Source organism: Dreissena polymorpha, chromosome 7 (genome assembly GCF_020536995.1).
Source record: "Dreissena polymorpha isolate Duluth1 chromosome 7, UMN_Dpol_1.0, whole genome shotgun sequence".
Taxonomy (NCBI): domain Eukaryota; kingdom Metazoa; phylum Mollusca; class Bivalvia; order Myida; family Dreissenidae; genus Dreissena; species Dreissena polymorpha.
This window is the reverse complement of record NC_068361.1, coordinates 40768075-40779354: the sequence shown is the minus strand read 5'-3', so window position 1 is coordinate 40779354 and position 11280 is coordinate 40768075. Positions and strand designations below refer to the sequence as shown.

Genomic DNA, 11280 nt, shown 5'->3' with positions numbered 1-11280 from the left:
ATGTGCACATTTCAGCGATCAAAATAGTTATTGGCGATATGGTCTCGTATACCACGACCATCCTGGTGCCCGATGTATGCCGGGGTTTCCACGTAACGCAGTTCGTCCTCGGGAAGTACTTCCGGCTCACCCCACAGTTTGGCAAGATTGTGAAGAACAGCACACGCTATAATCACATTGCTGCATTTCTCTGGCTTCAGTCTTATCTGGATGAATGTAACATAAATAAGATTGATAATTGCGATTGACTAGTATACGTTGAAACTTTTGAAAATATGGTTTTCCACTAAAACTTGATGCAATACATCATCAAACATTCTGCACATAAAGGAAATATAACTTATGAGTATATAGTTAGTTTATGTGAGCCTGAGATAACTCTCTACATATAAGATATAATTTAAATATTAAATCAGCACTTTCATCATATGTTACGTATAACAAATGTATGACCACCAGCAAAACTCATTTACGCCAGAAACGGGGGGCCGAACTGGGATAGTTAATGGATGAAGTTAATGTACACAAACTACTACGCTAGCCGGAGTCATAAGAATCCCGGTGCATACAGGAATAAAAAAATAACAGCTACTTCTTAAATTATTGGAGCCCGGCTCCATTAAGCACGGTTCCGTCGCCTTTGTAGCTAAGACACCATTGGCGGATCGCCGAAGTAAAGTCAATTCATTTGAAGTTTCACACTAAATTAGATCTAAATTATCTATTTAAACTTGTCTAAGACTTCAAAATCACTAAAGTCGTGAAGCTTCCGGGGGGGGGGCTTCGCACCCCCTGGACCCCCAAAACAATAAACTATGCACTTGTTTGGCATAATAAAAAGGTACTTTGATGACAGTATATAGGGCGTGACATGCTCGAGAAGTTGTTGTCAAAGCCTTCAAAATCACTAAAATCGTGGACCCTCAACAAATCTTTCAATGCCCAGCCCCCCCCCCCCTCTTAACCTGGGTCCGCCCCTGGACACGGTGTTTTCAACGTCAGTACCATTATGTGTATTGAATAAAATATGTAAGCATACAGTAAACTACAGATCGCCCATACCTCAGCGTGAAGGATGTGAAAGCGTCTCTTCCAAACACCAAAGAGGCGCTCAATGCAGCATCGTGTCTTGCTGTGACTGTCATTGTACCGTTCTTGGACAGCGTTAGTAGCGTTTAGATACGGTGTCAGCAGGAACGTGCGACAGGGATACCCACTGTCCCCAAGAAGAACACCATTTTCCAAACCTGCAAATTGGTATATATGTATTGGTGAAACAATCCCCAAACCGAGTATCGCATTTTAACAATCACATGCTACGAGCTAGAGACGTCAGCGTAGTACTATGTATACAATGGGTGAAATGAAGGGTTTACTCGCATACTTCGGTGATGCCGATCTAAGTACTTTCCTATTGCTGAACTTCTGAAGACATGGGCATCGTGTGCAGCTCCCGGCCATGCTGCATTGATGCTGGTGATAAGACCTTAAATATAGCAGAAACCAACACATGTGCTAGTGTTTCTCGGCTGTTTAAGATCAATAATTAGAACATCGCCAGCTATAAATAGGACAGCATTTTCTGGGGAAAAGATTAAATAAAAGTTTTAAAACGTTAATTTTTTATCCGTTATATCCAATCTTTTATATGATTATAAATCAATCAAACAACTATGTATGTTTTGTATTGTACTTTACATTTGTCGTGATTTTGTAAAAAAATTGCGAATGAAAACGTGTATCATTAACCTTTTATGCGATCACGAGTGTAAAGAAAACGAATTATTTCGAAACTGGCATTTGTAAACGAAAAAGTGAGCATGGTGTGCAAACAGCATTGAAGATATTGAAGTCACGTTATTAGGGAAAGTAATCACAGACTTTGTGGACGGGCCTCAAATTCTATTTATAGATGTGTTGAACAAAATTGTCCCAGATTCTTACCTCGGCTGTCACATGTCACTTGCACATTGATGCTATGGAAGTTTTTCCGGTTAACATAGTCTCTCTCAGCAGGGGAGCCTGGAGACAGTATGCGGACATGTGTGCCATCAATGCACCCTATAACGCAGGGAAAACCATGCATATTGTAAAATGCGTTTTGTTCCCTGCGTACAACTTCAGCTGTCGTTGGAAATGTGATAAACCGATTTTTGAGGGAACACAACTGGCTGACAACGGACTTTACCACTCTGGAAACAGTACCTTTATCGACGCAGAAAGTGTCCCCCACGGTCTGCATAAAATTGCCGGACGCCAGGTACCGTAATGTAATTAAAACCTGTAGTTTGACAGAAAGTGCGTTTGAACGCTGTGTCGATCTTTCGATTTTTCCGCCTATTAAGTCACAAATTCTATCAATATTTTCATTTGAAAATCTATAACGACTGCGCATTTCTTCATCATTTAAATCAACATTCAAAGAATGTTGTCGATTATTGCGTGCATTCCGATACAGATAAAATTCGGCCATTTTGTTTGTTTACATGGATAAATTTTAACCAACCTTTAGACCAGGGTTAAATTTATCCAGACAAAACGCTGGATAAGTTTAACCAAAATGATGCAACAACACTTACCCAAAAAAATTAACCCTGGGTTAAATTTATCCGACATTTATCACAGGGTTAAAATTTACCCAGGTTTCGAACAACTGGGTCCAGGTTATCTGTCCGGAGACAAGTGAGTATCTGTCCGACGACACATGGATATCTGTCCGAAGACACGCTGGTTTCTGTTCGAAGACACGTTGGTATCCGCCCGAAGACACGCAGGTATCTGTCCGAAGACACGTTGGTATCTGTCCGAAGACACGTCGGTATCTGTTCGAAGACACGTGGGTATCTGTCCGATGACACGTTCGTATGTGTCCGAAGACACGTTGGTATCTGTCCGAAGACACGTGGGTATCTGTCCGAAGACACGTGGGTATCTGTCTTAAGACACGCTGGTACCCGTCCGAAAACACTTTGGTATCTGTTAAATTCCGTTTTCATCTTGTTTTGACTGGCATCTTCTCTGGCATACCCACGACTGAGATCGCCTACTCAATTAACGCTACCTCTTTTTCTATTATTTCTCGCTTTTTAAGACGCTCGTATGCCTGTTTGAAACGCTCAAGTGTCCATATGCATCAGTGTGTTTACAGGTATTCTTAAACATGAACATCCTGAATGGATTTTCACCATATAACATGGTCCCTTTTGAAACGTTACCTCATACGTTTTCTGAAAAGAATTGAAGAATTGTTTTCTGTATCTGTTGTTGTAACACTGAGTTGTTAATCTCGTAAAGCATTTGTATCGTGTTGAATACAACAACAACAACAGATTTGTCGATTCAAGTTGCACTTTTGTTATTTAACTAGTCTACGTTCAATCAGACACATTACGTCATTCGTAATTGCTAAAAAAAATATTTATATATTTTGTTTGCAAAGACGACTGACCCAATTTGTTCAATGAGCTTTTGAACAGAAATTCATACAAAACATACATGCATGAAAACAATGCCTAAATATATAATTACAGTACCATCATAATATACCAATATTGTATATATCCCTTATTCTCATAGTATCGGCCCACCTCATTGTATCGTGCCTTTGAGAAAATCCCCTCAAGAAGAGCTGAACATGTTTTACCATTTTTAGTAATTTACATTTATTTGCTGTTTATTTATGACTATCAGGACGATCTTTCTTATGATTTCCGGTTTTCATTTGAAAGTAGGTCATGTTTATTCCAGGCCGATATTATGATTACACATAATTGTGTGGGTTTGTTTTTGGTTTATTAGTAGGTTTATCAAATGTTGTATAAGCCACTTATTTGTGAAAAATTTTTTTTAAGAAAAACTTAAACAAGAGTTTCGTTTTTCCTTTAAGAAACTATTTATAGAAAAAGAACATGCGCATAGTAGCATTGGGGCAGGATTTATCGTACCATAACTTCGCCCTTTAGTGTACACACTCAGAAGTTTGCTGGAATAATGGCAACAAGTATGTGCTTTGACGTAATGTGGCAAAGAAGAGGCTCTAGAAGAAGCAAACAAATCTGCGTATTATTTTAGGAAAAAAATATCGTTTGTAAAGGAATATATAATTTTCAGTTTTTCAGTTGAAATCGAATGTGAATTTGAATAAAATATAATATCGATAGTGCATATTGGTATTCATGATCTGGTATTCATGTATTTGTTGTGGCTTGTCGGATGTAGTGGTTTTACTAATCTTATGTAGAGGTTTTATAAGACGCAGTTGTTCTGTTATTCTTTTGTGATTGTTCTACAATTCTTTACTTTTTAACGGGGGCGTGTCTGGTGTATATTACATGCTATTCTACTGTAGTTGTCTATATATTCTTGTCAAGGTGTTGTGGCTTTTATGATGCAGTTGGTCAGCTTTCATTACAGTTGTTCAGTTGGTAAGGCTTGGCTGACGCAGCTGTTCTATTATCCTACAGTAGTACTTCTGCTACTCTATTGTATTTAATGAGGCGTGTTTGATGCTGATGCCCCGCGTTTCTTCTGTGGATGTTAGAGATTTTCAACCGCAAGTGCTCCGTTACTCCCGGTAGTTGTTTAACATTTCTGCTGCAGTTGTTATACTTTTCTTCTGAAGTTATGTTGTCATTGAGTCTTATCTGATGCATTTTTCTGTTTTTAAGATGTAATTGTTATGCTATTCTGCTTTAGTTGTCTTCGTTTCTTCTGTAGATGTTATGACTTATCTGATATATATGTTCTTACCTGTTGATGTAATCGTTATGTTATTAATATGTAGTTGTTTTGAACTGACGCTACATTCAGTGGTTTCCTTTATGTTCTATTTCTATATGGTTCTGTATTTCATGTGCAGGTATGCACAAATTATGCAGCTGGTTAACAGTTTTGTTGTTGTTGATTTGATCGTCGGTAACATTTGTCTTTTATTCGAGTGTAGTTGTTATGATATTCCTTGGACGTGAATCTTCTATTCTGATGTGATTGTTCTTCTATTTAAATATTCTTATATAGTTTTGAGAGTTTTCTTATGTACATGTACTTGTGAAAGCTACCATTATGTACTTGTGACAGATAGTCTGAAATACGTTTGAGAAATATCCTGATGTGCATGTTGGTGATGTCCGTATGTACTTGTGATACATATTATAATGTTTTAGTGAGATATGTTCTGGTGTACTTGTGGGGAATATTATGAGGTCCTTGTGAAAGACATTCTGTTGTATTTTAGAGAGCTGTTCTATGCAGCAGTGATAGCTATTTTTGTAGCCAAGAGAGCTATTGTGTGTAGCTGTGCTAGCTATTTTGTGATGATTGACAGAGTCATTATGTGTAGTTGAGTGATATTATTATGTAGTTATGAGAGCTATTCTGATGATTTGACATGCAGTCAAGAGAGATATTATGTGTTGTTGTCGGCCTTTTTCTGATGCTATTGTTCTTTTATGTAGATGCAGGTCTTCCGATAGCCATACGTAGTTGCGCAAGCTATTCTCTGTTTTCGGAAGATATTCTGATGTAGTTGAGATAGCTATCGTAATATACACATGAGAGCTATTCTGTATAGTTGAGATAGCTATTCTGATTAAGTTGGTAGCTATTCTATGTCGTTTATAGAGCTATTCTGATTAAGTTGGTAGCTATTCTATGTCGTTTAATGAGCTATTCTGATTAATACATACAAGCTATTCGAATGAAGTAATGAGAGCTATTGTTGTAGATTTAAAAGGTAGTCTGATATATTTGTAATATATATTATGTGTAGTTGAAAAAAAATTCTGTGTATGTGTGATTGCTTTACTGATGAAGTTGTATAAGCTATTTTTATATAGGTTGCTATTGTGATTTGGTTGTGTTGTTGTTCTGATGTAGTGGTTCTGCGGTTTTCTTGCGGCTGTTCTTGAATTGAATTGAATTGAATTGCTATCATTCTGTTTCTTCTTTTAGTTTGTCTGCTCACATCACACTGTAAAAGTAATAACATAACCTAAAACTAAAAGCAGGCGAAACTTTTTGAATTAAACATTTGAAAACGGAAGAAACTGTTTCAAAGGCCTTGAATACTATTGTTGGTAATTCAGCGTTAATTTGGACATTGATTCTACTTTTTCGGGGGTAAAAGGTTCCATTAATTTAAGTACAGATAAAGCTCTAAACATGTCTCTTGTTATCGGGTTCTTACAGGGGCAAATCTGATCACAATTGGTAAACTGGCGTATGCACTCAATTTTGTTTATATTAAATATAAAAATGTTTGAGCAGCGCTCTGTGAAAAGGTGGTTTAATGCAAGTGTCGTCCCAGATTAGCCGATGCAGTCCGCACAGGCTTACCAGGGACGACGTTTTCAACAAAAACTAGATTTTTGCTAAGAAGATACTTTCTTGAAACGAAAACTATCATAGACGCGGACAGTGTCGGTCGTCACTGATAAGCCTGTGCGGACTGCACAAGCTAATATTGGACGACACTTTACACACAGGCATTAAACCCTCTTTCACAGAGCATTTTCCGATACCTTACTTGTAAATATTAAACAAAATGTTCGCATACGGGTATCCCGATGCCGTAATTAGATAGAGATCAAAATTCGCCAATGTCTTAAATAGCATGGGAACACATATCCGTAGGAATCGGTGTCTTCAATTTCATACAAAGGTGTTCCTTTGTTAACTGTTAAGAAGCACGTTCATCATATTTTGAATGTTTATACATAATTTATGTTATCATTTGTAACTGTTATTGTCGCCCTACAAACAGTTCAGTCTACTAATCCCCTTATCTTATGTCTTTTCCACATTAATCTATTTCTATTGGACATAAAAAGATACCTGTGTACAAATTGGTCACAATTTTAGAACACCTTAATGTACAAATAATTTAAAGGGAAAGCCTAAAGGTTGATGTGTTGGAAACAGTTTGTATTGAATTTAAAAAAAACACGAACAGGAATATGTATACATTTTTTCAAAGTGTTTTGGTATGGCGATTTCGATTGGAAAACCAATATACGTTTTATATGTAATATTATTAATCATGTTAAACAAAAACGATCTATCGACTGGGGGCCGACAAAGTATAACGCAAGAGGGTTTGCAGGGACATTCTACGCAAACACGTTCTGGTCTCTTGACCTCCACTGGAAATAATTTAAATTTTATCCAAAACTCAAACTAAATGGCAAAACCTTATTGGAGAAAAATAATTTAATTGGCAACACATATTTGTTATTCCATATAAATCAACTACTGATAGCACTTTGAGCAATTTTCAATATAAATACATCCAGAGAATCATAGCTAAAATATATATCTTTTTAAGTGCAACCTATCCAACACAAATCTATGTGATATGTAGTGAACATATTGAAACAATAGAACACCTTTTCTGGGAGTGTAAACATATTCAATCTCTGTGGAATCAATTGACAACCTTTCTAGAGAAACAACAATAAAATGTTAAACTATATCTCTTAGACATCAGTTTAGGGGTAAATACCTTCAAATACAAGAGGTAAATAACGCTGTGAATTACATAAGTATATTAATGAAATATTTTATATTCAGCATGAAATACAGAAAACAAAAACCTACAATTAACTGTTTTATCAATAATTTAAAACTGAAGATTAAAATCGATAAAGAAATAGCTCTAAACAATGATACACTTCATAGATTTGAACAAAAATGGAAACACATAAAACTTTCAAAAACAAGTCCAGTATGCTTTCTACCCACTTTATGCAACTCATCCTTATGACAGAAATTGAAACAGTAAATGGAATAGAATTACTAATAACAAATGAGTGACTCGATGTAGTTTATTTGTTTTAAAAATATGTTACTAATAGCTTAGGTCTTTTCGATAATTAGTCTTACCTGGAGACAGTGTATTTATATACTTCCTTAACGTGTTAAAAAATATACTTTTCCAAGGTTTTCGGTTTTTCTTTTACAAAACAAACTGAATGAGTGTACGAGCACAATCTTAGCATTTGCAATATTTTTAAATAATAATAAATACAATAAAAATGGTTAAATAAAAAAATTGCCTCCCCGGCGTTTGAGCCCGGGACATCTGAAAGCGATATTTGCAAACTTATGGAGAAAAAAGCATCACAAACGCTTTGTTATGTTTCTAAGTTGATTGATGAAATATTAATATACAACCGTTTTGTACAGGTTTGTTTCGTCACTTTTGTTGTTTTCCCTGTCTGAACATAATGCATACAGTTTTTTTTTAATCTACACCATTGTTTACAATGCTCAATTTGCTTAACTATGAACAAGTCTCTTTAAGAATCAAAGCGCCATAGGCGCTGAAGGCCTGGGTCTAGATTTAGTGTGCTTGGGAAGAAGTTTAGTTCTTAAAAAAAAGACAGTTCGACTATGTATATAGTTGTCAATATCTTTATACATAGTCAAACTATCTTTTTTTAAGAAGACGTTTTGTCGGAAGTTTTTTATTGATTTAGTATGTGTTTGCATTATTATAAACAGGTTTATAAAAATCAAGGTTGCAGCTGCATTTTTCAAAAAGTCACAATGGATAGTCGATCAATAAGTCATGGCCATCCTACATAGGCGATAAAGATATGTGGTTGGGAACGAGATTATGACCCATCTGGGTCTGTCACTTTTTGTGTGTCATAAATGCTAAATGCCCGTTTTGGATGAAATGACGTCCTTATTCAACCAGTATCGGTACTTGTTATGCTGATCAGTTTGTGTTGATAATATCTCCAATATTTCACATTTATTACTTTTTTTAAAGAATTTAAGCCAAAAAAGGCACAGAACATCAACAAAATATGTTCTGGACAGATATGGAACATCATTAACATGTTTATTATATACATAAATATATGCACATTTTCTGGAAAAAGATGTGTATTCAGAAATTGAACATTTTGTACAGCTATTAACTTAAAACTAAAACGAATAACTTCTCATGATACAATTTGTGTTGTGTGTCTGTACTGTCAGACATTATTTTGTTTATTTAGCAATTCAATTTTGTTCCATGATTGATAAAATTAAGTAGACAAAATACATTAAGTAACAGTTGCTATGGAAACAGTAATTTGTGGATTGCATATACATGCTGTTTGTGATCAACAATGTATTTGAAGTTAATATATTATTAATCTTCGCATAAGTGTCAAACCAAATTCACTAGTGCATTATATACGTAGAGATTCAAAAACATGATTTTAAACTTAAACAAAATAAAAGCAATAAGCACTACATATTTAATGGTACACGTCACTAATTAGTTCACTATAGATTGAACTTTAAACACCAAAATATTCATTAACATGTAAAAATAAATCAAATACAAACATAACATGAACACATACGTTAACATCACATATCTTGATGTTTAAATGAACTACAACAGTATTAGTGATATTATTTTAAGACCACAATATTAGCATGCATACAATACAATGTATTTCTTATCGTGAAAAGAACATTTTATAGTTAGATCACTATGAATGAGTTGTTTATCATTAATCAAACAAATGTGTCAACACGACACGGATGCCCCCAATTGTAACTTTGCCACTACATAAAAGCATAAGTGTGCAAATGTTTTTGAGATATACATCGCCTTTATGTTATTTAACTATTAGTTTGCTACGTAACAGGTGTTCAATATTTATATTTTGTTTGTTACATATGTCATCTGCTGCAGTTTGTAGATGTTTTTTTTCTGCCAATTCTTTGCATGCATGTTCGAACTTGGCCTAGAGACCATCTAGATAAAACTTGTGAACAAGTTTGGTGAAGATCAGATGAAAACTACTTGAATTAGAGAGCGGACACCAAGCTGAATGTTTAAAACGCACTTAGTGACCCAGTGAACTAGTTTTTTGCCCGGCATGCCCCATGTTCACACTTGGCGTAGACATTATGTAGATACAATTTCTGACAGAGTTTGGAAAAGATCGGATGAAAAATACTTGAATTAGAGAGCGGACACCATGCTGAATGTTTCAAACGCACTAGGTGACCCTATGACATAGTGTTTGGCCCAGCATGACCCATGTTCGTCTTAACCTAGACATTATCCAGACGCAACTTCTGACCAAGTTTGGAGATCGGATTAGAACTACTTGAATGAGATAGTGAACACGAAAAGTGTTACGGAGGACAGACAGACTGACAGACGGACAGTGCGAAAACTATATGCCGCCCTTTGGGGGCATAAAATATATTTTCATGTATCTGACATGGTGTGCAGAAACAACAAAAATGTAAAAATAAAATATTCCCTTCTCATACTTAATATATTACCTATGGATGACAGACTGATTGGAAAAACTACACAAGATACACAGTGTTGATATTTTGTACTCAAATTCATGCACATCAATAAAAAAGTATTGTATTTATTCTTTGAAGAAAAATCACCTGTTAAGTCTGGATTAAAAAATCTTATCTGTTAAAAAATGTCAATCACAACACAACATGAGCACAATATATTGTCCATATAATCATCCACACAGAGTCCAAACTGTCAGTAAACTTGGTAAGCTCAGGTTGCATCAGGATTCGCCGAATTCACTTGTAAAGATCTGCAATAATTAAAATAAAAATTCCTGATAAGAAACCTTAAACAAACACATAAAAATACATATCACCAGTAGATACCACAGGCTTGTCAACAATTTATTGAAATTGAAAACTATGTCATGTTTTAGTTTTGCCTTAATGCTTGTTTAACTTAATTTACATGTATGTGAAAATAACACAAGAAATATTATTAAAATTATATAATCAAGACGGAAAACAGATTATTGCTTGGTACATTATACAATCTGAACCCTCAAGTTATACATAGTGAATAGTATATTGTCAATGTTTAATATTAAACAATAGTATCCATACTTAACACCATAAAGGTAAACCACCTGTGTTGGGAGAATAAAGCGCACCCCAGTTAACATTTTCACGGATTTCTTTTTAAATATTTCACTATTTTAAATGGGATAAAGTCGAGAGCCGGCTGATTCGTGAGAGTTTTCTATAGGTATCATGATTTTTTTTAGACAAATCAGTATTTTTCCAGTAATGTGCAATGACGCATTTGAACGGTTAGAAAAATGTCGGATCAGTGTTGGGACTTCATATTACAAACGCGCGATTGCACTTTACTGAAAATTACTTATTTGTTAAAAAAACATCATAAAATCTATAGAACACTTTAACGAATGAGCGAGCTCTCGACATTATCCCATTACAAATGGTGAAATAATTTAAAAAAAAATCCTTAAA

The 11280-nt window shown here is 35.1% G+C and overlaps 1 protein-coding gene across 2 annotated transcripts in view; it reads right to left on the bottom strand.

Moving 5' to 3' along the window:
• Positions 1-2629, bottom strand: part of LOC127837353 (putative nuclease HARBI1) — a 2800-nt gene extending 171 nt beyond the window's left edge. Inside the window, exons 1-4 of one of the 2 annotated variants that reach the window (XM_052364312.1) lie at positions 1945-2629; positions 1385-1486; positions 1063-1247; positions 1-206 (exon numbers count right to left, since the gene is read on the bottom strand). The exon at positions 1-206 is cut by the window's left edge and continues 171 nt beyond it. In XM_052364312.1, coding sequence (XP_052220272.1) covers positions 12-206; positions 1063-1247; positions 1385-1486; positions 1945-2473 — 1011 coding nt within the window. In that variant the 5' untranslated portion in view covers positions 2474-2629 and the 3' untranslated portion in view covers positions 1-11. The remainder of the gene's footprint in view (positions 207-1062; positions 1248-1384; positions 1487-1944) is intronic. The other variant, XM_052364313.1, reaches the window with a different exon arrangement.
• Between the last annotated feature and the right edge of the window lie 8651 nt (positions 2630-11280).